The sequence below is a fragment of the Mauremys mutica genome, unplaced genomic scaffold (assembly GCF_020497125.1).
Source record: "Mauremys mutica isolate MM-2020 ecotype Southern unplaced genomic scaffold, ASM2049712v1 Super-Scaffold_100274, whole genome shotgun sequence".
Taxonomy (NCBI): Eukaryota; Metazoa; Chordata; order Testudines; family Geoemydidae; genus Mauremys; species Mauremys mutica.
This window is the reverse complement of record NW_025423301.1, coordinates 141,279-168,912: the sequence shown is the minus strand read 5'-3', so window position 1 is coordinate 168,912 and position 27,634 is coordinate 141,279. Positions and strand designations below refer to the sequence as shown.

Sequence of the window (27,634 nt, the reverse complement as noted above, 5' to 3'; positions counted from 1 at the left end):
GCTCGCTGGGTATTTCCCCTCCCAGCACGAAAGGAGACACTGGAATTGCAGGGGCGGAGCGGACCGGAGCCCAGCTGTCTTTGGCCGCGGCCAGTGACAGACGCTTCAGGGGATGGTGCCAGGCTGCCCCCTAGTGGGATATGGTGGAATATCCCGCTCAGAGGGGAAGTGTCTTCCTAAACCCCTGAGTTACCGGAGTTGACTCATAGAAAGTGTTAAAAAATGGCCTCCGTTCACCCCAACGTCATCAACCTGGAGAGAATTCCTACGGGTGTGTCCCTGTGGGTACCAGGGAACATCCTGTATAGCTGGGGGAGGTGGTGGGTGACATGGGAACATGGGCGAGGTTGTTTCAGTGCGAGATTGGCAATTAAATTACGTTACAAATCTAGTCCTAATTGCATTCGAGTTCTACTTGTTTTGATTCCATATTGCTGACTTTCCTCCTATCAAGCTAAGAATCACTTTAACTCTGCTATCCAAAACCATCCTTTTATTTTGATTATACCCTTCCCCTAATCTTAACCATAACCATAACCTAACCCTACATTTTTTCTAATCGTACCCCTAATGCTAGCACCATTCTCTATCTCCAGCTCTACTCCCTGTTCTAATTTGAATTAGGATCCCGAGCCCTCTCCAGAACCATAAAGATATATTTATCCGCTAACCCCAATCCGTCATTATTCTTTAACCTGACCTGAACTGTACCCTTAATCCCTTTCTCTTAACACCTACCATATATTATTTCCCTGTCTCTGTGTCTTCTCTCAAATCTCATGTAACGGACAACCAGGAAAGGAAAGAAAACCCCCAAGACTGTTCCGTCGCTGGGACGAGGGGCAGCAGGGAGCGCGGGGCTGCAGGGACAGGCTGGGGGCAGCAGGGGGCGCTGGGCTGCGGGGACAGGCTGGGGACAGCAGGGGGCGCTGGGACGAGGGGCAGCAGGGGGCGCTGGGCTGTGGGGACAGGCTGGGGGCAGCAGGGGGCGCTGGGACGAGGGGCAGCAGGGGGCGCTGGGCTGCAGGGACAGGCTGGCTGGCAGGCTGCCACCGCACTGCCTGGCCCCGCCCACTGGAGCAGGCTGCTGCAACACTACCGGGCCCGCCCCTAGTGTGCCCCAGCTAAGGTGGGAAGGGATGGGATGGGGAGACTGTGGGGTCCCAAGCTAGGGGTGGGGTCATGTGGGGGGTGGTCACAGGGGTTACTCCCCTGACTCTCAGCTTTTCTTCCCCCCGCTCCCAAATTTCCCCACCAGTTGCTGTCTCGGCCCATCAGGGTAAGCAGCTGGTGCGCCGGGACACTTTGTTTACTTAGGTTTACCTCCATGCATGCGGACGCTCAAGATAAACAAACCGTCTTGGCCCGCCAGCAGCTTATCCTGATGGCCCGGGAGCCAAAGTTTGCCGATCCCTGAATTATAGGGTTGGCTTATGAATGGGTCACAAAAATTTTCCATTTTTTACTTATCCATCTTGGGGGAGTCGGCTTATAAACGAACCGGCTTATGATCAAGTATATACGGTACATCTGTAGATCTCTAGCAGATAGCACTTTTCAAATTCCAGAGAACAAGAATGTACCCACAAAACTTATTGGCAGGACAATTCAGCCATTTTAGTAACCAATTGCTATATGCCAAGCAACAGAACACACCAGGTCATACCTCCTGTCCTGAAGCCTCTGGGTGTGTCTAAAGACAGAGACAGAACTTCTTTAGCATGATTCGAGGGGGGAACAGACAGCTGTGGTCAGATGACATTAAGAAACAGATTTGGGCCACATCTACATCACGGTTTCTGCAGCTGTGCTGCTGCAGAACCCATGATGAAGGTGCTTCCTACAGTGATGGAAGGGGTTTCTCACACCCAAGCAATGCAGCTAGTTGATCAAATTTTTAAGTGCAGACCAGGCCTTAGGATATCACTGTAGCTTCCTGATAGTAAAATGAATATTGTTTCTTTATTCATAGATAGTGCTGCTCAGCTGATCATTTCCTGAAAGATAACAAGTCTCTTCCTCACAGACTGGTGTATACTGAAGATTAGGAGGAAAAGATGGACATTTCAGAGAGAGAGATTGCCATCCCATAAGGCCAAGTCTATATTAGAAAGATTTGCTGGTGCAGTTACACTGGCAAACCCTCCTAACATATGTACAGCTTACACTGGCAAAAAAGAGCTTTTGTCTTTTGCTGATATAGTTTATACATCAGTGGTTCCCAAACTTTTTTTCACCAAGGTCCCCTTTGGCACCTAAATAGCCTAGATTCCTTTCATTTCCTAAAACAACAACATGAAACTTATGTATATTAGCTAGGTTTATTATGACACAAAAGCACAAGCCCACACACAGTTGAGTTTACTGGTCTCAGGATTCCCTAGGCTCAGTTCCCATATCCACCATAGAGTCCTGAAACCCTACTTCACTTGATCTGTATTTCTGTTTCCCTAAATGGGTTATTACGTTCTTATCTTGTAGAAGTGTTGAGTCTTGACATCTGTGGCAGAAAAAGTAATTCTAAGCCCTCAAAGGGGAGTGAGGGGGTGCAATATACTTAATGGGCAAGGGCAGTACTACTGGAAAGCTCCCACCACTCATGTCTGGTGCATGAGAGGTCATGCTATGTGCAGGATGCCATTTTGAGAATAAAATGGCATCATCCATATAGCAAAAGTGCCAGAATGTTTTGGCCCTGGCTCAAAGTACAGATCCCCACATAACAACAATGGATCAGCAGAGACCCAGGGATCCTGTAGGGATATTAAAGAAGGTTTACATTATATGAGAAATGATTTATTGATTTATGGTTTTATTATTAACTAATACTTTATAACTTAAGGTTTATGTTAGAAGTAAGTTTGTAAGGATTTAGTGTCAGAAATATCTATGTAAGGTTTATGTTAAAAGTAGATTTGTAAGGATTCATTGTTGTAAGGATTTATTGTTAGAAATAATGTCTGTACAAGCCTGCTCAAGGAGATACTTTGTAAACGTCAATTAACTCCAAGCGCCTGTGTTCTAAAATGAAACTTTGAAGTCGCTACTTTGCTTTGTAACTAGTTAATTGACGTCAATTGACTCTAAGTGCCTGTTTTCTAAGTGAAAGTTTGTAACTGCTACTTTGTTTTGTAAATGGCCGCTGTGAGCTGCTGATTGGGTAATTGGGTCAGCACCTTGTTAACTCACCGCGCGCGTAAGATACAAATAGAGACCCCCACCTCTGTTAAAGTCATTTTTACCTCACTTTATGTTTTTAATTGTTAAAAGACAAGGAGTCTCACACCCCAAAAGGGTAAAGAAACTGTAAAATAAATGTAGTTAAGATAAAAAGTATATGTGAATGAGTGTCTAGTTTAAATGTTGAATGAGTGTCTAGGGAGTTACCAAGCCTGAAAGAGTCAGTGTCGGCCGAAGAAGGTGTCAAGTGGAATCAACCAGATGACCCCCGGAGGGCGAACTGGAATCCACCCCGGCACCTCAAAGGAAACAAAGGACAGAATGGAACCAGCTATCTGCTGATTGATCTGGCAACAGCAGAATAAAGACCTAACATAGGGGAAAATCCCTATAAAACTGAACCCTGGAGAATAAGGACTTTGAGTCAACGGTTCTGCTGCCAGCTTCTAGGAACATCAGGTGCACCTGACACGGACTCGGCTCCACTCTTGTGTACAGGATACCTGGCCAGTATTCTGTCACAAGCAACTTTAGGCTGGTAACTATAATATCTATGCAGAACTTGTATGAATGATTGTGTGAATGGATATACATGTATACATATATATAAGTAATCATAGGAATAAGTAGTTAAACAACGTTGTTTGCTGTTATCTTCTATTTTATTATAATATTTACAATAAATGTGACAAATGTCTTTTCCCCTTTAATAAGATCCTGCTGGTTTTTATTATATTGGTACAACAATCCCACTTTGGGAACCAATGGCTCACAGGAGTTCAACGAGTGAAATAAGCTACACCGGCAGAAGCATTTTCATGCTAGTATAATGGTGACCATGCTAGGGCTTTTGGCAGAATATAGGTGTCTCACAATTCTCACACTCCTGACATTGCTATACTGACAAAGGTTTTGAGTGGAGACCTGGCCTAGGAATATGGAATATTCTCCTAACAAAAGTGATGGAAGCCCTAACACTGGAGTAATTTTAAAGTAGATTGGACAAAGCAGTAGAATATACAGTAGTATAGCAGGGAACAATTTTGCCAGTAACAGGGGAGATGGAAAAGGGATTACATCTAGTCCATCCCTAATGTCTCTCTTTGGTAAATGAAAAACCTTGGCAATCATGGTGATAAGTACACCTGTACCCCAATATAACGCTGTCCTCGGGAGCCAAAAAAATCTTACCACGTTATAGGTGAAACCGCATTACATCGAACTTGCTTTGATCCGCCAGAGCACGCAGGCCTGCCCCCCACCCCCAGAGCGATGCTTCACTACGTTATATCCAAATTCGTCTTATATCAGGTCACATTATATCAGGGTAGAGGTGTAGTTACCCAATTGGTACATCTGCATTGTAGCAGGGAGCTATAGTTCCCAGCTCAGAGACTAAATTCTAGTCTACATTACAGACCTGCATTGGTATAACTACACTGCTTAGGGATCGAAAAAATCCACACCCCCAAATAACTTAGTTATACCGACCTAACCCACCATCAACATGGCTACCGCCTTTCGAGGAGTTGGTTTAACTATGCCGACAGGAGAGCTCTCCCCCATCAGCTTAGAGCATCTTAATTAAAGTGCTACAGCAGCACAGCTGCATCAGTTGCAGCTTTTTAACTGGCCTAACACACTAGCTCTGATCAAGCGAATGCTCTAAACACAGCAGTCTGATCATGGTAATATGGGTAGCCACCTGAGTACAATCTTGTTTGAGACCTTAGGTATGTGCTGAGGTGGCTAGCCAAACAGCCACCACCCATTCTGCTGCAACCGCATTGCTAGTTTTGGCAAACTACCATCATCAGTGCTAGCACAAGTACGTCAGCCTGAGCTGGGAATTACACCTTCCAGTTGCAGTGCAGATGTACCTTAGAGGTTTTTTTGATCAAAATTAAATTTTATGGAAAGAAGAATCAAAGACTGCAGGGTTAGCTAATCATGTACCAGACAGGTACAATCAGGAGCAACACTTGGATAAGTAATTTCCTATTCTCTAGGGTTGCTTATTCTTTGGCATCCTGTGGCAACTTCCCTGGTATTCCAACTTATGCCCTCTCCATACCAATATCCTTATCAGTGCCATCAAGAGTAGCAATTCATGACACAAGGCTGCCCTTACCTCCTTTGTGTTGAGTATGTGAACAGTGAGCATCATGGGCCGCGACGTCTTATCATCAAGTCTTCAGAGAGGGACAGAAGATGTTTTCCCTAAAAGTTCAGTGTTCATGGAAACTGCTAGAACAACCTAAGTCTTCTCTAAATCAACATAGTATAGCTTTTGTAGAGGGATTGCAAGCAACATAGCCTTCCTAACATTAGCCTTCCTGCATGCCTCAATTCTGACCTGGAGCAACAGCTTGATCATTCACTTGTTAGCCTCTTTTCTGAGACTACCAATAAATGGTACCAATGTGAAAATGTGTTTTACGATGTGGATACCTAAGCCACTGGGAATGGAACCGAGACCAATTCATTTCAGTCATTCCATAGTCACTATCCTATTTCATATCTGAATCATTGACCTGAACGTGAGTCTCTGTAGCCAATTACTAAAGTGTTAAATGACAATGTTCAGACTGCTACATTATGGTGAATGTTTTGCAAAGAAAAAAAGGAGTAGTAATGACTGCAAGGGAATATTTGGACTTAGAATGAAAATCATCAGCGGTTGAGGGAGAAGGAGAACCTCAGGTCATGACGTTCATCCCTATGCCTAGACAGAAGTCGTTCTCTAGACTTAGTACAAAATCCCACAGTACAGACTAAACCATGAATGCTGGTTGAAAAGTACACATGACTTTAGACTGAACCAAGTTTATCCCTTACAAAATTAAGCTTTTACAAACCTAAGGCCAACAAGAACTTTAAAAATATTGGAAGTTCAAACACTGCAGCACAAGAAACCAAACACTAAACACAAAAATGATACTGGCTTAATTAATTTTCCATTGTCCAAACTGAGAAATGTACTCAGTACCTAAGAGCATAAATAAGTGTCTTTTTCTGAGAGAGATCACTTTTAAGACAGTAGGCCATTAGCACACATGTACTGTGACGTTTGGAACCGCATCACTGTCCGCTTTCAAATACAAACACATTTAAAGAACATTTAGGAAGAGCACTCTCATTTAAGCATAGGTTGGCTTGTATCCTACGTACAGGGATCAGAACCACACTAAACCATGCTTGTTGATATGGGTGTAACTAGCAGGGTGTCAGTCAGTGGGACAGGGATTTTTTTTCCCCTGAAAATTGTGCTAGTGAATTTTCTTGAAGACTAACTTTTTAGTAGTGTACCACTACGTTCGACTGTTCGCCTAAAACAAAACCCAACCCCACCACATTCGGGGAGATGTGGTTAAACTTTGATAATAGCTATGTATCAACAGAAGTGTCATTAGTACAGGTCTGTTCCAAGTGTGGACCAGGCTATATTACAAAAGAAGTTGCTGTGGTGGAGGAGCTGGTTTCACATTAATTCCCAATATGGTTAAAACACTATTTGGCCTTATAGATGGGCTCAGACGATGCTGTTAGTACCTGACAGAAATTGAGGCTTTATCAAACAGTAGAATGGATTTAGCAGTAGTTTATTCACTTCACCACAACCAGTAGCTTGTTCTAAAAACAGCTTCTTAGGTTGGTTTTAGGACTGCATCTTCCTCCCCAGTTTAATTCGCTTCAGTAGCTTCCAGAACTGATTAGCTGATCGCCATATTTGGGGTCAGGAAGGAATTTTCCTCCAGAGCAGATTGGCAGAGGCCCTGGAGGTTTTTCGCCTTCCTCTGCAGCATGGGGCACCGGTCACTTGCTGGAGGATTCTCTGCACCCCTTGCTAGTGCATACAGCCCCCTCTTTCCCCAACCCAGAGTTTCCCCCATGGCATGAGGATAGCATGTATGTCTGCACTGCAGATTGAAAAACAGGGCTATAATTGCAAGCAGTTAACCACTCAGCCTCCTTGCAAATTAATGCAACAATATTTTAGAGTTTTTTTCCTCTCTCTACCAGTTATCTAAATCTATGAATTGCCCAACCAATCAGAGACCAGAAACTGCCGAGCCACCAATGGGGCATCAATGCCTGGCCCCCTCCATGGGGTGAAGCTGGAGGGAAACATGCCCCCGCCCACCCTGGGGCAGCCAATGGGCTCTGGCACTGCCCCCAAGCCCTTTCTGCGATTGGCCGAAAGCCTGCTGGAGCCTGCACTCCATGGTGCCATCTACCCAATTGCATCTCCTGGCCAGGACACCTCAACCAATCACCTCTTGCTGCTGCCTGGCGCCTTTCACCCGTCCATTGTCCAGGGGCTGCCACCCAATCGGATGCACCTGACAGGTGCCGGGCTGGACCAATCACGGACAAGTCCATGGGGCCGGATGCGCTGCATCCGAGGGTGCTAAAGGAGTTGGCCGATGAGATTGCAGAGTCATTGGCCATTATCTTTGAAAAATCATGGCGATCGGGGGAGGTCCCGGATGACTGGAAAAAAGCTAATGTAGTGCCCATCTTTAAAAAAGGGAAGGAAGATCCAGGGAACTACAGGCCAGTCAGTCTCACCTCAGTCCCTGGAAAAATTATGGAACAGGTCCTCAAGGAATCAATTCTGAACCACTTAAAGGAGGGGAACGTGATCAGGAACAGTCAGCATGGATTCACCAAGGGCAAGTCATGGCTGACTAACCTAATTGCTTTCTACGATGAGATAACCGGCTCTGTGGATGAGGGGAAAGCAGTGGATGTGCTATTTCTGGACTTTAGCAAATCTTTTGATACAGCTCTCTTTCTGCCCTGCCACCCCCACCAACATGATACAGTTCTGCGGCGATGTGGAAGCCTACTTTCGCCGTCTCCGACTCAAAGAATACTTCCAGGACAACACTGAACAGCGCACTGATACACAGTTACCCTCCCACCAACAGCACAAGGAGAAGAACTCCACATGGACTCCTCCTGAGGGTCAAAATGACAGTCTGGACCTATACATTGAATGCTTCTGCTGACGTGCACAGGCAGAAATTGTGGAAAAACAACATTGCTTGCCTCACAACCTAAGTCGTGCAGAACGCAATGCCATCCACAGCCTCAGAAACCATCCTGACATTATAATCAAAGAGGCTGATAAAGGAGGTGCTGTTGTCATCATGAACAGGTCCGACTACCAAAAGGAGGCCGCCAGACAACTCTCCAATACCAAATTTTATAGGCTACTTCCCTCAGATCTCACTGAGGAATACACTAAGAAACTGCACCATCTACTCAGGACACTCTCTACACTAACACCGGAACAAATCAACATACCCTTAGAGCCCCAACCAGGGTTATTCTATCTACTACCCAAGATCCACAAACCCGGAAATCCTGGACGCCCCATCATCTCGGGCATTGGCACTCTCACTGAAGGACTGTCTGGATATGTAGACTCTCTGCTCAGACCCTATGCTACCAGCACTCCCAGCTATCTCCGTGACACCACTGATTTCCTGAGGAAACTACGGTCCTGCTTTGAGCAAGGGGTTGGACTAGATGACCTCCTGAGGTCCCTTCCAACCCTGAGATTCTATGATAGGCCCCCCCCCCAGGCCCATAGCACCCCCCATCAGCTCCACAGGCCCATCCAGACTCATAGCGCCCCCCATCAGCCCCAGGGCCCCATGCAGCCCCACAGCAACCCCCCCCCATCAGCCCCATAGGCCCTGTCCAGCCCCATAGTGCCCCCTAAGTCTTTCAGTCTCAGGATAAAAAATACAAAAATATTAGTGGCTTAGAAAAAGACCCTCATAAGTTACCCCCAAACCACAACACCCCCCCCCCCAAGAGATTCAAGTATCAGTGACTGGCGGCAACTCTGAGGTGTGGGGGGGCAGGATCCCCCATCCACCTGCTTCTGTATCCAGGAGAGCTTCTCCACAAAGAGCTGGTCACCTCCTCCCCATACCGTGCTGCAGAGTGCAGCTGTCTGGGAGCTGACCTTGTCTGTGAAGACAGAGGCAAAAAAAGCATTGAGTACACTAGCTTTCTCCACATCCTCTGTCACTACGTTCCCTCCCTCATTCAGCAAGGGGCCCTCACTTTCCTTGACTTTCTTCCTGTTGCTAACATACCCGAAGAAACCCTTCTTGTTACTCCTAACATCTCCGGCTAGCTGCAACTCCAAGTGTGATTTGGCCTTCCTAATTTCACTCCTGCATGCCTGAGCAATACTTTTATACTCCTCCCTGGTTATTTGTCCAATCTTCCCCTTCTTGTAAGCTGTTTTTTTGTGTTTAAGACGAGCAAGGATTTCACTGTTAAGCCAAGCTGGTCGCCTGCCATATTTACTTTTCTTCCTACACATCAGGATGGTTTGTTCCTGCAACCTCAATAAGGATTCTTTAAAATACAGCCAGCTTTCCTCGACTCCTTTCCCCGTCATGTTAGTCTCCCAGGGGACCTTGCACATCAGTTCCCTGAGGGAGTCGAAGTCTGCTTTTCTGAAGTCCAGGGTCTCTGTTCTACTGCTCTCCTTTCTTCCTTTTGTCAGGATCCTGAACTCGACCATCTCATGGTCACTGTCTCCCAGGTTCCCATCCACTATTGCTTCCTTTACTATTTCTTCCCTGTTTGTGAGCAGCAGGTCAAGAAGAGCTTTTCCCCTAGTTGGTTCCTCCAGCACTTGCACCAGGAAATTGTCCCCTACGCTTTCCAGAAACTTCCTGGATTGTCACACATCAGCCTGGAGCCCAGAGCGCAGGCGCAGACCCAGTGCCCAGGGGCGGAACCGAGTACCCGCGCTCCGAGAAGGCGGGGGCTGTACAACTGCGCATGTGTTGGGCGGGGCCCGGTGTGTGCATGTTGGTGTTGGGGGATTCGTCACGGCACTTCCTCGTTTGGGCGCGTCCGGAGCAAATCTGCTGATGGGGAGAGACCACGGCGCTGACTCCAGGTGGGAGGGGGAGCCCGGGCTAGCAGGGGGCTGTGGGTCAGGAGTGAGGGGCACCAGCAGAGCAGGGGGAGCATGGGGCTAGGATACCAGGGGGCTGCGGGACGTCAGCAGCACTGTGGGGAGCCCAGGGCTGCAATGGGAGGGGCGTGGCTGGAAGGCAGGAGCCTGGTCTCTGCAGAGCCGTGGGAGGTGAGGATCCCCCCATGGGCCAGGAGCCTTTCACCTGAGCTCCAGCGTTACCAGCCTCCTCTGCCATGAGGGTCTAAACTCAGTTGTGTCTCCCACCTCTGTGCTATGTTCTGGCTTCCCCCAATGTCCCAGAGCCTGGCCTGCAGGCCGTCCCCAATTCCCGCACTGCAGAGCGTTACGGAGGAGCCCAGCCCAAAACACTCGTTACTTGAGGCTCTTTTTCGTCCTTTCAGCTTTGCCCAGGATGTTCCAGACCCTCCTGCTCCGGAGCCGCTGGCCCCTGGCTCCATGCACGGCCCAGCAGCTCAGCCTCCAGGGGAGATCCTGGGCTTTCCAGGAACATGCCCAGAGACGCCCTCCAGCCAGCTGTGCCAGGTGGCTCGTGTCGACAGCCAATAAAACAGTCTGGCCGTCACCCTGCTTAAAAGCCTGGGACGTTGGCAGGAGCGGATACACCAAGCCTGCAAGGTGGTTCCCAGGTGCAGCAGCAGGGACCCACCAGCAGAGGTGGGCAGCACAGACCCTTTCCTGGAACAGGGTCACCAGGAGACAGTTCTCCCAGGGGGCCCCGTTGACTGGTGGCTCCACCCCACAGATACAGCTGAGGACTTGGCTGCTCATCACCTGCCTGTTTGGGGGGGGGCCAGCCCTGGACATGTGGCTCTACCTGCACTCTGAAAAGGGACAGCAGCAGAAGCTGCAGCCAGGGGGACTTCCACCTGGTGGACCACACCGGGCAGCCCCACTCCAAGGCCGATTTCTTGGGGCAGTGGGTGCTGCTCTACTTCGGCTTCACCCACTGCCCGGACATCTGCCCCGAGGAGCTGGAGAAGATGAGCCAGGTGGTGCAGCTGCTGGACCAGGAGCTGCAGCTGCCCAGGTGCAGCCCGTCTTCATCACCGTGGACCCCGAGCGGGACGACATGGCTGCAGTGGCCAAGTATGTGAGGGAGTTCCACCCGCGCCTGCTGGGGCTGACTGGCAGCCCGGAGCACGTGCGGGAGGCCGGCAGGGCCTATCGCGTGTACTACAGCGCCGGGCCCAGGGACGAGGACGACGACTACATCGTCGACCACACAGTGATCATCTACCTGCTCAGCCCTGACGGGCTCTTCCTGGACTACTACAGCCAGAGCAAGAGCGAGGCGCAGATCGTCCAGAGCATCAGGGGGCACATGGAGACCTACCAGATGCTTTTCAGCTGAGCCACGCAGCAATAAACGCCCTGCTTGCAGCTGGGCAAAACCATGGGGCCTGGCCTCCTTTCTATAGCCCAGCACTGCTGCTCCGTGCTGAGCATTGTGAAACAGGCAGCGGGGAGGGGCCTTCTACAACTGCAGGGGCTCAGCTCCCCCTGGGCCTGGTGGGCAGGGCCCCTTCCCCTACAGCTGCAGGAGCTTGGCTCCTCCTGCACCAGGTGGGCAGGATACACACACACCCCACAGTTGCAGGGGCTTGGCCCCTCCTGGGCCAGCTGGGCAGGACCCCCCCCCCAGCTGCCAAGTGCTGTTCTCTAAACTGGCTGGACCACGCCTGTCACCATCAGACCCAGCTGCTGCTCTGCAGCTCCCAACCCAGTTTGCGGTGCTGCCACAGTCCTCACATCTCCTAGAAACAAGAGACCGGCGTGTGGGGCACCTGGGTGGTTGTGGTTCACCTTGGAAAATAGATGACGCGGGGGGGATACAAGAGTGGCCTGTGAAATCGGGAAGGGGCAGGAGAAAATGATCCAGGAAGTGTTATTTACCCCTTCACGCAACACCTGAAGCAGGTGTCACCCAAGGACATTAACAGGCAGCAGATTCAAAACCAACAGGAAGAACTTGCCCAGTGTGCAGTCAGCCTGCGGAGCTCAGGGCCAGGGGCTGCTGTGAAGGCCCAACCAGAACTCAGTCCGTTCCCGGAGGACAGGGCCAGCCAGGGTGGGCAGGGACAAGCCTATGCTCCAGGTGGCCCTAACCTCTGACTGACTGGAGCACACGATAAATTGCCCTGTTCTGTTCATCCCCTCCGCAGCCTCTGGCACTAGCAGAAGACAGCACAGGGGGCTGGCTGGTCTAACTCCCGTCTTACGCCTGCCACCGGGGTGGGGGCAGGAGCCTTTGGTCCAGGCACTGCCCATGCTGGCAGCTGAGGAAGGAATCCCTTGGGGCCACCCCAGGCTGAGCCATGTTTCTCTGTAACAGGTGCACACTTGGAGGGAGGGGGGGATTAGGAAGGACGAGACAGGATCCGCCCCGCCTGGCCTGGGAGAATTTAGGGTCAAACGCTGGGCCCAGCTTGGGAATGGGGAGGGTGTAGTTTGGTTATAGCCTCTGGAGCCGGAGCCTGGCCTGCTCGCCTGGCGGCCCATGGCCCAATCCCCCCACCCCCGGTCGCAGGGACAGCACTTCATACAACCACACCTGTGGTTTATTACTGCCCAGGCTGTGCCCGGGGACAGAGCCAGAGCAAAGGGGGAGGCAGAGGCTGTACAGGGCGTGCCGCTGGCACTCAGTATATACACAAGGAATCGGCAGGGCTCTAGGAACGCAGCAGCCCCTGGGGATGCCATGCAGCCCGGAAAGCCAGGGGTGCTGTCAGTTTGACACAGAGGGGGCCATGTAGGTGCGGAATCGCTCGTGTGCTCGCTCTTGGGTCAGGAGGCGCAGCCGCATGGTGTCCACCGCCTCCTCCAGGCCTGCCTGCTGGCTGATTTCCACCGTGCAGTCATTGGCCTGTCGGGGGCAAGAGCAGGGTTAGGGGACCGGCTAGGATGGGGGTCCAGGAGTGGGGGCAAGGGCTGTTGCTGGGGCACACCCCAGTGAGGGGGCACAGGTCAGGGCCTGCAGAGTGGTACATGGGGGCAGCAATGCAGAGACCCTGGGTAGTTGTGCTCAGCCAAGGGGAGAGGGCAGCAGCCTGCGGGGGAGTTCTAACTGCAGGGAGCTCTGGGGGAAGCCACCCCACGGCAGGGTGGAGGGGCTGACTGCTCTCCCTGGGGAGCAGGGTACCCTCCTGAGGCAGCCTGGGCCCAGACACTCACCAGCTGGAGCGAGGCCAGCATGGAGCGACACACCTCGAAGGCCGGCTTCCCCGCCACCAGGCTGGCGAAGGAGTGCCACTCGCCCAGCCGCCCACAGCTCGCCACCAGCTGGTCCCCGTAGCTGTGGATGTCGAAGGCGGCTCGCTCCTCCTGCGCGGGAGAGGGGGAGTTAGCACTGGGCGCAGTGTCTGAGGGGCCAGGCCAAGCCCCACTCACCCATGGCCACTAGCTGGGGGAGCGGGGGAGGACCCAGGCAGTTACAACTGTCACTGTCTGTCCCCGGCTGAGAGGCACCAGCACAGCTGTGGGGGGAGCCAAAGGCAGGACAGCAGGGGGGCTGCAGGTTGGGTTTGAGGGGCACCGGCAGAGCTGTGGGGGGAGCCCAGGCTGGGGGGCACCGGCAGATGCCAGAGGTGCCCTCAGACTGGCAGAGGGGGCTATGGGCCAGGGTTAGGTGGGCAGCAACAGTGCCGGGAGCCACCCAGCCCTGGGCTCTTATCTAGGTTATGCCGCTGTTCATTCCCCAGGCAGCGGCCAATCAGACGTGCTCGGCCTGTAGTGCAACGGGGAGGTGGCAGCGCCTTTAAGTCAGCAGGGTGAGAGCCATGCTTGCCAGGGAGTGGGACCCAGGCATGGGCTTCCCTGCAGGGAGCAGAGTGCCAGGCTGAGAGCTCTGGCCAAAGCTGCACGGGGACAGGGACGTGCTCTCCAGCCTCCCTTCAGCAACACCCTGCGTGCCCCACTGCCAGGGGCCCAGCCACCCTCGCTCCCAGCCCTCTGCTGCGCACTCCACCCACCCCTGGGGCTCATCCCTGCAGAGAGCCCAGCCCGGCCTCTGCCCAGAACAGCTCCCCCACAGCTGGGCACAGGCTCCCATGCTCCAGCCTCACCTGCTCCTGCAGCTTGGGTTCCATCTTGTCCTTCCAGTCACGGATACGCTGGGACAGCACCGTCTCGCGGGCGTACTTCTGGGAGTTGGCAACGAACAGCTCCTGGGGCCGGAGAGATGGGGGCGGAATCAGGGAAAAGGAGGAGGGGGGCAGATTCCAACCCCCGCCCCAGCTCTGCCTCATTCCCACCTCCCCGCCGGGCTCAGGGGAACACTGAAATAGTCATGGGCAGGGGTCACTCATGCCAGCGCTTCCAGACATGGCCGCTCCCCACACCTGGGGCAGCGCTGGCAGGGGCGCAGTCCCCCAGCTGCAATGGGAGTGGTGGTGCTCACCCCTCCAGCGCTGAGGGCCCACCCCACAGAGCAGCGGGGCAGCTCCCTCTCTCCGCTGGAGAGCTCAGGCCTGGCCCTCTAACAGCACAGGCTAGAAATGGAGGGTCAGACAGCTAAAAGGCTGAGAGAATCCAATGCTGTCCCTGGCCCAGCTGGGTGGAGGCTTTCCAACCTGCTAACAAGTCCAGCCTCCCCCCCCCCCCGCCCATCCCTCTTGTTCCTGGGCTGGGAGGGAATGAACATTTACAGGCATCTCTGGAAAGCCACGGCCCATAGCTGCAGCATCAGGAAGGGCCCGGCTTCCCAGGCAGCAAGAAAGGCCAATGGGCAGGTGGCACTGCAGAGCCAGGCTCAGGCAGAGGGGCCCTGCGCTCTGCGCCAACCCCTCAAGGGATGGGTACGTACCACATTTCTCCTCACCAGCTCCTCATAGCTCAGGGAGTCAGGGATCGTGCAGGGGCCTGAAAGGGAAGGGGAAGCTAGAGCTGAGAGCAGCATGGTGCTGCCACTGCGAGACAGCGCCAGCCATCACAGAAACCCTGCCAACCCACTAACGGGGACCTGACTTCCCCAGCGCCAGGGGGCTCGCTGTCCCCGGGAAGCACATGGGGCTTGCTACTTGAGCAGCTGGGTACGTGCACATGTTCAGGGGTGGGGACACACACCACTCTCCTAACATAGGCAGGTTTTGATGAACCCACAGGCCAGATGGGTTTTGCGACACCCCATCCCCCAAGACCCCTTTTTGGATCGGGACCCCCACGGTTACAACACCCTGAAGTTTCAGATGTAAACATCTGAAAACATTAAATTGACCAATTTTAAAACCCTCTGACCATGAAACTGATTAAAATGGACTGTGGATTGTGGTAGGGCTCTACTCATCTCTAACATAGCTGCAACCCATGGAGACTACAGGTCCCAGCATGCAGTGCTCCATGGTAAGTTGGAGCACTGCATGCTGGGACACAGTCCACAGGTGCCCAGCTATGGTAACGCCCACTCTATGTTGTTGCGTAGCCTTGCTGAGCTCCCAGGCTCAGGCACATTGCCAGCACAGGCCCCTCAGGGTAAATGAGGCTCCACCAGTCTGTGACAAGAAAGGGGATCTGCTGGGACTACATTACCCAGGTCGCCCTCGGCCAGCTGCTCCAGGGCTGCCGGGTGGACGTCCTCCTGCTCCAGGACGTCATCTGCAGAAGGAGAAAGGACTTTGGTCAAAGGTTCGTGGGAAAGTTCCTGCCCGGATGTGGAGCCCTGCTTAGCTCCCATGTGCTGAGCATGGAGCCGCCGAGCCATGGGGAGCAGGGATTGTGGGGAGTCCCTGCAACCTGCTCGGTCCTTGACCCACCTAAGAGAGCACAAAACCGTCACAGAGCAGCTGCCCTGGGCCAGGAAATCCTGTGCTGGCTTCCAAGGGGCAGAGAGGGGCACAGAGCCTGCCTGTCTAGCTCAGGTACAGCCCAGCTCAGCAACTCAGAGCAGACACTGTCCGGCAACTGCAACAGCCCCAGCCCCAATTCTCACTCCAGTTTCTAGCAGGGTTGGCCCAACGTAGCCAATGCCACCCCTCTGATGGGCACGAACTGGCCCAGATCTCCTGGGGCAGGAGTGAGGCACAGTGGCCAGGATCCCGTGCCCAGGGCGGCAGTGATGGTACACAGACTGCCCCAGCTCCGAGGCTTTCGGGAGTACCTGCCCCCCCGTCGTGGTCCAGGTTGTGGAAGCCAGTAAATAATTAACAAGGATTTGAAGAGATCTTAATGAATGTTAGTTAGCAAGAGTCAGGCCATACTGTAACCTTAATGACGTAAGACTTGTAGGAGCAAAGATAGTGCGAGGCGACAGGACAGGAACTGTGTACAAAGTTATTACGACCTTGCAATCACTAACCAAAATGCAGGCTTGCTTTTCCTAGGATTGAGACAAATAAGATAAGCCTTTTTGCTATGTATAAACAAAATGTAGTTGTTGCTTTTTACTGTCTGTATTATTGTTAGAAATTGTCTGTAAAAGGTATAAAGGCTTGCTGTGATTGTTTACCAGTTGAGAGACCTGTCCAGGACTGGGGTGACCCTGTGTCCTATGGCACTCTCTCCCTCCATGGTAATTACTGGAGAAATTAAGAATTTGATTTTGCTGCACCCAAACAAAAAGCGAGAACTGAGTTTTTCTTCGACAAGAAAGGCAGACCGAGGGCAGCTCCCATTCGCTGCTGCCTCACCATTCTCCTCTGCAGCTTCCTCTGCGCGGCCATCCGCTCCTTCAGCTGCTTCCAGTACAGAACCTCCAGATCTGCCAAGACACAGTGGGAGCATGGGAACTGCCCTGCCAGGCAGAGTCAGATGGAGCCAGGCTGCGTGGCAGGGACACCTGGCACGGCTCCTGCCCGCGGGCTCTAGGCACAGCCCTGGCTTGGCTGCAGTCACAAACTGGCTGGGTTCCACCCTCGCCCCCGAGGGAAGGAAGAGCTCCAGGACAGGCACACACAGCCCAAGCCCTGGTGCGGGAGCTTCTGCTAACCAACAGGGCATGCAGTTCCCATCCCCCTGCAGTGAGACAGCTGGCTGGGCATCCCACCCCAACCAGTTTGGCCCAGCGCTCCCTGGGGTGGGGATGTGTGTGTCCCGGTGGGAAGAGGGCTCAAAGCACATTCTCCCCCCGACCCTCCACCTCACCGCCTGGATCTCCCACCACATGGGAGCTGGTATATGCTAGAAAAGTGCGTCAACCAAGTGACATCACTAGGGGGTGTGAAAATCCACATGCTGGATCAACGCAGCAAAGCTGACGTAAGTCCCCATGTAGACAGGCTCTTCAAGAAGGCGGATTGGCCCTGTCAATGGGAGAACCCCTCCCGTCAGCACAGCTAGTGTCGACACTGCAGTGTCCCGCTGGAGCGTTTCCAGCGTAGACAAGCCCGGAGGAACGCCCTGGGGCTGGGACAGCGCTGACGCACTCTTTGATTTTGCTCTGCAGGGCTCCGTGAAAAGCAGGCTCCAGAGGCGTTTGGGTGTGAGAGGGGAGCGAAGGGGCGTTCAGCGCAAGCCGAGTGGGCAGCAAAGGGATGTTGCCTCTCGCACACATCACCAGCCACATCCCTCTCACCAGCGAACGTTGGCCATTTCTTCTTGGTGGTTCTGCTGTCAGTTCTGTCGTTCTCTGGGGAGAGACCAGAAATGGGTGACATTAGCCAGCCGGGTTCTGCGGGGATAGCCCTGTCAGTCGGACACCAGCCAGCAGATTACTGGGAGCAAGGGTGGGATTAAGGACAGATGCGTGGCTGACCCAGTGTTTTGGGCACCCGCCGAGGATTGAGGTGACCTGGGTTCAAGTCCCTGCTCTTCCTGACTCCCGGTGTCTCCTAGGGTGAGTCACAATGTCCCTGGGTCTCAGTCCCATATTACAGATGGCAAGGCTCCGCTACTACAGCCATAGGGCCTGGATAAGATGGACAAACACGGATGCCAGATGATGATGCCACCTCCTCTCAAAGAGCCCCGTGGCCATGCACGCTACTTTACCAGCCCTGGTACCACAACACGGTTACAGGGTTACCAGAACCTGCTCTGGAGAGGCAGGGCAGCCTAAGGAGGCCTGCGCCACTGGGGAAAAAGCGGCGAGAGGACCTGATAGAGGGATGCAAACCAGTGGGTTAGGGACAGTCATATCAGATACAGCTCTCTGCTCTCTCATGATACCCGAGCAAAGGGCAGCCACTGATGAGAGGAAACGCCACGAGTCGCGCTCAGTCCTCTCGTAGCAGTGACCTTACTGAGCTCAGAAAGGACCAGACAAGTATCTGTAGATGAGAACACCCACAATTCTATTAGGCAGGGAACAACGTATAAGGAATAGAAACCAGAGTAACAGAGAGATGTTGGGAAGAACCGTCCCCTACAGGCAGGGCCCATGAGCTCTGCATCCCTGGCAGCGGAACAGGGCTCCAGAGAATGAGTTTTCATTTTTAGGACGCTTGTGGGCCCTTAGCTTTAGAGAAAACCTGGACAATGTGAACCATGCCTAGCTGATGCAGCTGTATCTGCCTGAGTCTGCAGACAGTCTGAACCAATAGCTCTGTACCATTCCTCCTATTAGACCGACTCTGAATCACGATGACACCGCTTTAAATGTCAGCACCATTAAGTGTTTCACTGCCGATCATTTTGGCGAGAACGCCCAACTAGAATGACCTGTCCCATGATGTCAAACCCCCTCCCCAGGCTTGCAAGCCCTCACCTTTTCCCCTGACAGTCTCCACAGTGCAGTTCTACGACAGGCAATGCAAGAGTCTCTGGTGTGTGTGGACCTGAGGAGGGGGGATGGCCTGAACTAAATGGAATTTGTTATCACAATAGGCTGACGGGGTCACTCTGCCTTTCAACATCCATTACCCAGCTGGGGAATTCCCAGGCAGCATATTCTGTTCTGGGGTTTCCTGTCCCTTCCTGATGCAGCTGGTGCGGGTTACTGGGCTGGATGGGAGTCCCTGTGATCCACACCAAATGGCAGGCAGGAGACAGGCTGAGTACAAGGGCCACCGAACCTGGGGGGTGCGGGCGGGCGCTGTGGTCCCATGTGACTAGAACAAGGGGAGTCCCCAGGACAGAGTCCAGACACCAGCCGCCATGAGCACTGGCCTGCTAAACCCACGGTTGTGAGTTCAATCCTTGAGGGGGCCATTTAGAGAACTGCGGTAAAAATCTGTCTGGGGACTGGTCCTGCATTGAGCAGGGGCTGGGACTAGATACCTCCTGAGGTCCCTTCCAAGCCTGAGATTCTATGATGCTGAGGCCGTGGGCGTCAAGAGGCCATGCCTCTCGGCAGAGAAGGGCCCTGCCAGGGAGCAGGCTGCAGGGTAGGGGAGCAGAGCTGGAGTGAAGATACTCACGGCTTGCAGAGAACCACTTCATGAAGTCCTGCAGCTTCCTGGGTGTCTGCCTCTTCCGCTTGCTGCCGGGCACATTGTCCAGGTCATGCGGCACCGTGAAGGGTCTGCCTGGAGCCGGGTGCAGAGAAGGGAGTAAGCTGCAGTCACAGTGGATGGGAAAAGGAAGGAAGCAGGAGGGGGGCTCTGCCAGTCTCTGCAGCCACCAGCACCAGGTGCAGATTCTAGGGAGACCCCTGGGCGGCTGGGTGTGCGTTAGCAGCCACTGACACCCAGCCATACAGTCACATGCCGCAGGACTCAGGACAAGGTCTGTAAGCGTAGTCCCCGCTGGATCTGTCTTCCACTTCAGAGGCAGCTCCGCACGCTCTGTGGCTCTGTTGCACTGGAAGACGTGCTGCTGGGGCCTGACACCACCCCTCTTCCCAGCACGGAGCAATCCTGCAAGTGCCTGGGGAGACGGGTTTGGGGCTGGCCAGGAAGGAGGAAGGCCCCTTTGCTTTACAGCATCAGGGTGTCAAAGTGCAGCCCAGGATATCTGACAGCCTGGGCTGCAGCCGCTCTCTGGCTGGGTGCTCCGGTCCAGGCAGCCAGGGACACTCTCTCCGGGTCGCACGGCTCAGCTCAGGATGGGGCAGCCACGTTCACTCCACTAGCCACCCCCATTTGGGGGAACGGTAGTTTGCTCCATGGACAGCAGGAGGCGCTAAGATGGGGGCTTCCCTGCTCACACCACAGGCGCCCTTCCAGTGGTTCCTGCTTCCTGGGGCTAAACACCAAGGCTAGGATATCATCCCAGGCCCTGCTATGGTCAAGCAGCTGCTAAACCCCGGAGAGCAGCCAGGCCAAGCCACCCATCAGCTGGCCCCCCATTACCTTTCTTAAAGGGCTTATCCTCAGAGTCGTCAAAGGGGTCAAGGCTTCGCCACGGATCCAGCATCTCCTGGCACAGAACGTGAGTGAACGGTGAATGGGACAGCTCGGTGGCCAGGCTGCCAGTTCCCACTCGATTCCCCACGGCAGTCCCCCTCCCTGAGCAGGCAGGGAGCACCCCGTCTCACCAAAGCATGGCTTAGGCAGCCAGTTCAGGACCCACAGTGATGAGCTCTAGGGCCTGTGCCCATAGGGAGCAGCAAAGAATCCTGTGGCACCTTATAGACTAACAGACGTTTTGCAGCATGAGCTTTCGTGGGTGAATACCCACTTCTTCAGATGCCCATAGGGAGCGGCTCCCTGGCATACACACTGGCTCCCAGATCACCAGCCTCCACCTGAGTTACTATCTGGGAACTGCTCATATTCCCAAAGGGACTCTGCTGCCCCTCTGGATGTGTCCCTACAGACCTCTCTCACCTTGATGTGGACACTGGGCTCCACGGCCGGGGCCCGTTCCCGCAGCATGTACCCCTTGCCCTCGGGCACACTCTAGCAGACAGAGAACAAGACAGTTCGTTTCCTGAAGCATCGTACAGAGGCGAGAGTGATCAGCTGGGCCTGTGGGGACCCCAGGCTGCTGGACAGGGGTGAGTGCGGCAGCCCCATCTCCCCATGCCGCCCCCACGACGATGGCCCTTCTCCTACCTTCTGCTGATGAATGTGCTCGACAGCAGCAGGACTGGTCTCCACGCCCCCTTCTGGGGCATCAGGCAAGAAATCACCTCCTCCTCCTGCATCATCATCGTCATCACCACCACCACCCCCGTCTGGTGCCACAGCGCCTACCAGAGAGGAGCACAGTCACTCCTGGTTCCCTTTCCATCCATGGGGCCACAACCAGCATAGGAACAGCCCCTGGAAAGCCACTCATCTTCCACCCTCCCTGCTCCCGAGAGGGAACCTCTCCTTCCATTCTGGAAACCAACCCCCTTTGAAGGCTGCAACTCTTGAGAGAACAAGACTTGGTTTCGTTCATAACATAGGCCAGGCAGAACTCGAGCATCCCCAGTGACCCCTGTGGTTAGGAACCAACCTGCTGGGCCCATGCTATGGGGGTGCCACCCCACTCAAAGCCCGCCAGCACCCTGGATCTCACACAGCAAACTGGCCGCATCTCACCTTCATTTTCAGAGAAGTTCAAGACTGGGACAGGAGTCTCACAGGCACTGACCTCCATGGGCGCGTTTCCAGATCCCGGGGCGGCAGTCTGCCCTCCTGGCAGGGATGAGGCAGAATCGGGGGAGAGGGAGAGACTTGTTAATGATGTCCCCCAAGCATCACCCCACTGGGGTCTCAGCCCTTGGCTCCCTGAGGACCCCCCTTGAATAGCTGCTGGGTTGGTGACCAAGGCTGGCTTGTATAGCCAGCTTCCCCCATACCCCTCAGGTCGGCCTCTCCCATGGACTCTGCACCTCCCACATCCCCTCCCAGGAGGTCTTTGGAGTGGCTATGGGAGGGTAAGGGGAGATCCCCAGCCCAATCCTGCACCTGTAGCACTGCCAAGGTCCCCAGCCTGGCGTCTTGCTTGGAAGCACTGCGTGGGTGAGAGGCCCGCCAGCTCCAGCATGAAGGCTCCGCTGGCGTGAGGGGTGCACGTGTTCATGCGGAAATCCTTCCGGCTGGCCAGGATCTCCCCCTTCCGGCTGAGAGGAGAAAGAGGGCGTTAGAACAGCTCTGACCCAGCACCATCGCTGGTTTCCAGGGTGCAGCCAGAGCATGGGTTCGTAAAAGGTCGCATGGGGTGCCGGGAAGAAGGGAAAGAGACCGAGACCTGGGAGAGACCCGCTGGGTCCCATTGAGCCCAGTCACATCCCCAAGCCAGCACAGAATGGGATTTCTTGTTGGCTCAGATCCTAGCGGGGGAGGGGGGGGGGGCTACATAAGGGAGACCAAGATCTCCTTGTCTCCAGGCTGCCCACGCTCTTCTAAGCAGCACAGGCTGGTGTCACATCCCCCTGTTGCTTAGCGAGACAGGACAGGTTTAGCTCCGCTCATCTCTCCCTCTGCACCCCAAAACGCTTTGTTACTCTCTGAACTGCACCCACCCCTGCATAGACCCCCTGTCATAGGTTTATTCCCCACTTTGAACTTTAGCGTCCACAAGATGGGGACCTGCATGGACTCCTCTAAACTTAAATCCTAGTTTAGATCTGGTTGTGCTGCCACCAGCTAGAAATTCCAGTGTCTAGCACACTCCCTGTTCCCCCAAAACTTTCCCTGGGGAACACCGATCCAAACTCCTTGGATCTTAACACAAAGGGAAATAGCCCATTCCCCCCCCTCCCCCTCCCTTAGCCGTCGGGAGAGATCACCTTGATTCAAACTCCTTGAATCAAACAAAGAGGGATTCCCTTCCCCCCCCCGCCCCTCTTCCCCTGAAATTCCAAACAAGGGAAGAAATCAATCAGGTTCTAAAAAGAACAGATTTTATTAAAAGAAAGAAAAAGTACACTATCTCTGTAACACCAGGATGAAAATATTACAGGGTCTAGCTTATAAACCTAGAGGGACTCCCCCCTCCCCACTTTCTCAGAATAATCAAAAGTAACAGAAATAAAGAGATTTCTCCAGCAAACACACATTTGCAAATACAGAAATTAATTATAAGACTAATCCGCCTTTCTAATACTCACTATACTGAATAGAAGAGAATACTTCAGGAAGCTTGGAGAGCCTGGATATACGTCTGGCCCCTCTTTGGGGGTTGTTCTCTGTTTGGATCTAACAAAGAACACAAACAAAGCCTTCCCTCCACAGAGATTTGAAATTATCTTGTCCCTTGATTGGTCCTCTGGTCAGGTGTCCGTCAGGTTACTGAGCTTGTTAACCCTTTACAGGTAAAAGAGACCTTAACCCTTAACTATCTGTTAATGACACCCCCCCTTTCCAATACAATGGGGCCAGAATCCCAGCTAGGATCTCCCCGGAGCCAGGCAGAAGGGAGCTATCCCCTCCCTGCTCCAGGACGCAAGGCCTCTATCAGCCCAGGCTCATGGTGGCCCATCTCACATGGCAATCTCACGTCGGATTGGCTTCGCACTCTCCCGCCTCCATTCCTGACGGTCCCTGGCTGATCCCCAGGCTTGTCCTTGCATGATTGTTCTTCCCCCAGTTGCGTTTCCCATGAGGAATCTCATGCAATGTCCTGCCCACATCTCTGAACTCGCTGGAGCCCTCTGGATTATTTCCCTGCCCCGCTGTTCTCCCTCCTCTAGCTCGTTAATGAAGATGTTGAGCAGGGCCAGACCCTAACACCAGTGGTGAGAAAATCCAAGCGAGACAGAAAGCAGATGGCAGGAGAGGAGTGACTGAAAGGCGTTACGAGGGAAGCCATTACCTGAACAGGGGGTTGTCCTTCTTTTCTGTCTCCTCTGGGGGTACCAGGGCCATCGGCGTCAAGGGGACAATGTTCACAGTCTGCAGAGATAGGACAGCATGATCCCAGCTGCCCATCGCGGGAAGAGAGGGGCCCGGCTGCACTCCACGGACAGAGCCCTTGCAGCCAAGAAGAAGCGTTCACACATACAGAGAGTGTTTTCATCTGCTTCTCAGGACTATCAAGGCAGGCTGGGTGCTGGGCAGCACCATCCTGCCAGGGTACAAACAGTCAGATGGCAGCCATTGGTACCCACCGTGTGTCACCACTTGCTGCTGAGGAGGGTTCTGGCTGCAGGAATGCCTGGAACTACTCCCTCGCTGGCAGGGGTCTCCCCTAACAGCACTGCTCAATTACAGGGGGTGCTGGGGTGCGCAAGCTGGCACACTGGACACGGCAGACTCTAGTCTCGGAAACCCCCAGATCAGGAGGCAGGAGGGACATGAGAGGGGCATGAAGGACGGGGACCACGTCACTTACATTAGGCTGGTGATCTTTCTTCATGTCCAAGCTCACCACGTTGGTGTCCTTGATGTCATCCAACGAAAGGAACTGCAGAGCGAGAGCAGTAAGATGGAGCACTTCGCACAGAGAGCTGTCTCTCTCTGACATGCTGTACAGACACTCTGCTGATCCCCACAGCGCCCCCGAAGGCAGGTCGGGATCTCTGGGCCACGGGGGAGGGAAGTGACACGTCCAAGGTCATGGAGTGACTCCTGACTCCTTGTCCCAGGCCCAGTCTACCCTGATCCAAACGAGAACAGTTCTGCAGATCTGCACCTGAACCTGGGACCGAGAGGAGGCAGAGAGCCAGTAGGAGCTCTCCAAGCGGTGCACAGGGACTGTGGGCTCCCAGATACTTGGTGGCAAACTCCTTCCAATTCAAGCTAGCCTCTTAGCAAAAATGCCTTAGAACATGGTGGCCAGTGAGTTTGGGGATAGCCGCAGAATTCACTGATACACTGGTATCTGTATAGAGGCAGTGTGACACACACACCCACACATCCCCGAGCCTGCGAGCCTCAACAGGCCCTGAGAAATGTCCCTCGCTCCCAGGGGCCTTGGAGCTGGGAACCTTTCATCTCCACAGGGCAGCCACTGCTCCGCCGAGGGCGGCACGCCAGGCTCCACCAAGCAGCGCTGCTGGTTAGCCATTACAGCTGTATGGGGCACCTGCAAAAGGCTCTCCCAGCCAGGCAAGCATTCACACCCCCTTCAGCGGGCAGCCCTCCACCTCCTGGGAGGGAGAGAGCTATGGAGGTCAAGCGTTCAGTCTCTGGGGTGGAGCTGGAGGACTGCAGAGGCCAAGGGCTCTGTCCCACGAGGTGAAGGGGGGAATGCTATAAGGCTACACTTACGGTGGCGTGTAGAGTACAGATACTGCACGCCCAGCTAGCAGCGTAGACACGACTTAGGCAAGTAGAATACAGTTCCCCACAGGCCTGAGCCCTGGGTATAAACATGCCCAAGCAGGGCCTCCCACGTCCACACTGCTACTTTTAGCAGTGCAGCGTCCTGCTGCCTCCCCACTGCAGGAGCCTTTCCCCGCCGCGGTGAACGGTTCTGCCAGCGGGGAAAAGCCCCGGCAGGTCCCCGCTGCCTCCCCACTGCAGGAGCCTTTCCCCGCCGCAGTGAACGGTTCTGCCAGCGGGGAAAAGCCCCGGCAGGTCCCCGCTGCCTCCCCACTGCAGGAGCCTTTCCCCGCCGCGGTGAACGGTTCTGCCAGCGGGGAAAAGCCCCGGCAGGTCCCCGCTGCCTCCCCACTGCAGGAGCCTTTCCCCGCCGCGGTGAACGGTTCTGCCAGTGGGGAAAAGCCCCGGCAGGTCCCCGCTGCCTCCCCACTGCAGGAGCCTTCCCCCGCCGCGGTGAACGGTTCTGCCAGCAGGGAAAAGCCCCGGCAGGTCCCGGCTGCCTCCCCACTGCAGGAGCCTTTCCCGCTGGTGTGTAGCTACAGGTGTGTCTGTGCTCGACTCACCACCATAAGTGCAGACAAAGCTGTAGAGACCAAACCCTCAGGCCCAGGGTGTTTGGGGCAGGGGCAAGTGCTGTGGAAGCTAAATACCCCGTAGCCAGAGAAGAGCAGTTTGGGACTGGCCTGCTGGCAAGTGATCATAGCAGCTAATCAGGCAGGGCACAATTAGACTTGGTGCCTGAGTCTGCAGCCTCAGGTCACCCACCACCATTTAACCTACCAGCCCGGTGCCTAGCACACGCCAGGCAGAGGCTGCTGGGATACTGCCCGCACTCCTCCTGCTGGCACACAGAGGGACTGCACACAGGAGGACGCACACCACACCTGCTGTCTTACCTCTTCCTCCTCCGTCCTGGGCCCAGCGCTCACGTCAGTGTCGGTGCCGTCCTCCCCCATGGACGTAGGCTGTTTGTCCCGCCTGGGTCAGGGAGGGAAAAAACACAAGAGGGCACTGGAGTTTTCTAAAACCATTATTGTCAGCTGGGCAGTTTCCTGGGGCAGAGCCGGGGATGTCTGAGTCACTGGTGGGTGTGCTGGGGGTTGCCCAGCTACTCTGACAACAGACACAGGGATGTAGCAGGTCCCCTCCAGCCCAGGAGTGGGCGGCAGATAAAGCTACCGGGGCCTCTTTGGTCCTTGTGAAGTGCTATAGACGGGCCCAGCGTTGAATAGCCCAGGGGGGAGACAGCCACGTCAGTATGTTATTCTTCTGAGGGGAGCCAGCTAACGTGCACTTGGTTCCTATATGCAGGCCTGGCTCAGAGCTGGAGCCCACCACTCCCGTGCAGGGGCGCAAGTGGCTCAGAGGAAATGGGATCTGGCTGCAGTGGGGAGGGGGGCTTAGGCCTGGCCAGCAAATCCCCTGCTCGTTGAGTCGATTCCGTTTCCATCAGGGAACGGGGAAGGGGAAGCGGAGGGCACGTTTCACTTCGAGGCAGCCAGCCCGCAGCTTGGAGAGAACCTTTAACAGCCTCCATTTCTAGCAGTTCCAGCTCCCTGCAACACCAGCAGCACCCTGCCCTGTTGGCTCTGGCCCATCCCGCATCAGCAAGGCCCTAGCACAGGGGTGGGCAAACGTTTTGGCCCGAGGGCCACATCGGGGTTGCGCAAGGCTCTGCCCCCCCAAACAGCCTGGCCCCCGCCCCCCTATCTGCCCCCTCCCACTTCCCACCCCCGACTGCCCCCCTCAGAACCTCCAACCCATCCAAATACCCCCTGCTCCCTGACTGCCCTCCCGACCCCTATCCACATCCCCGCCCCGACAGCCTCCCCGGGACTCCCACCACCATCCAACCCCCCTCTGCTCCTCGTCCCCTGACCACCACCCCCCGGGACTCCCCAACCCCTGATTTCCCCCCCAAGATCCCACCCCCTTATCCAACCCCCCCTGCTCCCTGACTGCCCTCCCGATCCCTATCCACATCCCCACCCCCTGACAGGCCCCTCGGAACTCCCACTCCCAACCCTCCCTGTTCCCCATCCCCTGACCACGCCCCCAGAACCTCCGCCCCATCCAACCACCCCCTCCTCCCCCACAAGACCTCCCACTCTTACCCAACCCCCCCACTCCCCGCCCCCTTACCAGCGGCAGGAGCTCGCAGCCATGACACCATGCCAGAGCCGGCTGCGCGCCTCACGCTGCCCAGTGGGAGAGGCGGGCCAGAGCACAGTCAGCATGGTGGTGTGGCTGTGGGGGAGGGGAGGGGCCGGGGACTAGGCTCCCCTGCCAGGATCTCAGGGGCCGGGCACGATGGTCCCACAGGCAGGGCCGGCTCTAACATTTTTGCCGCCCCAAGCGAAAACAAAGAGCGCCCCCCCCCCCCCCGAGCGTCGCGTCGCCCAAGTCCCCGTGCAGGCCGGGGACGTGTCGGGTGCGCGGAGGCGGAGTCCCGTTCCCGCCGCGCGCC

The 27,634-nt window shown here is 54.8% G+C and overlaps 1 protein-coding gene and 1 pseudogene across 1 annotated transcript; one reads left to right on the top strand and one right to left on the bottom strand.

The window, feature by feature from the left end:
- Positions 1 to 10,550: 10,550 nt before the first annotated feature.
- LOC123360575 lies at positions 10,551 to 11,510 on the top strand (annotated as a pseudogene).
- A 1,374-nt stretch (positions 11,511 to 12,884) lies between these two features.
- On the bottom strand, positions 12,885 to 27,332 carry LOC123360580 (condensin-2 complex subunit H2-like). Its single transcript, XM_045001228.1, has 17 exons — positions 27,310 to 27,332; positions 26,064 to 26,145; positions 24,236 to 24,307; positions 23,717 to 23,796; positions 21,868 to 22,022; positions 21,499 to 21,594; positions 21,025 to 21,161; positions 20,797 to 20,868; positions 20,320 to 20,386; positions 19,447 to 19,554; positions 17,664 to 17,717; positions 16,749 to 16,850; positions 15,683 to 15,748; positions 14,961 to 15,016; positions 14,221 to 14,322; positions 13,331 to 13,480; positions 12,885 to 13,022 (listed from the first exon to the last, which is right to left on the bottom strand). The coding sequence occupies exons 1-17, from the start codon at positions 27,330 to 27,332 to the stop codon at positions 12,885 to 12,887; spliced, it is 1,560 nt and encodes a 519-aa protein (XP_044857163.1).
- Positions 27,333 to 27,634: the final 302 nt, after the last annotated feature.

What these genes read in the sequence shown, in the direction of transcription:
- LOC123360580 (XM_045001228.1), bottom strand. Translation starts at nt 27,332, where the DNA reads ATGGCTGCGAGCTCCTGCCGCTG. An exon ending in GCGAATGGGAGCTGCCCTCG is followed by an intron (nt 15,749 to 16,748) that starts GTCTGCCTTTCT and finishes CTCCTTCTGCAG; the next exon opens with ATGACGTCCTGGAGCAGGAG. An exon ending in AACCCAAGCTGCAGGAGCAG is followed by an intron (nt 13,481 to 14,220) that starts GTGAGGCTGGAG and finishes TCTCCCGCGCAG; the next exon opens with GAGGAGCGAGCCGCCTTCGA.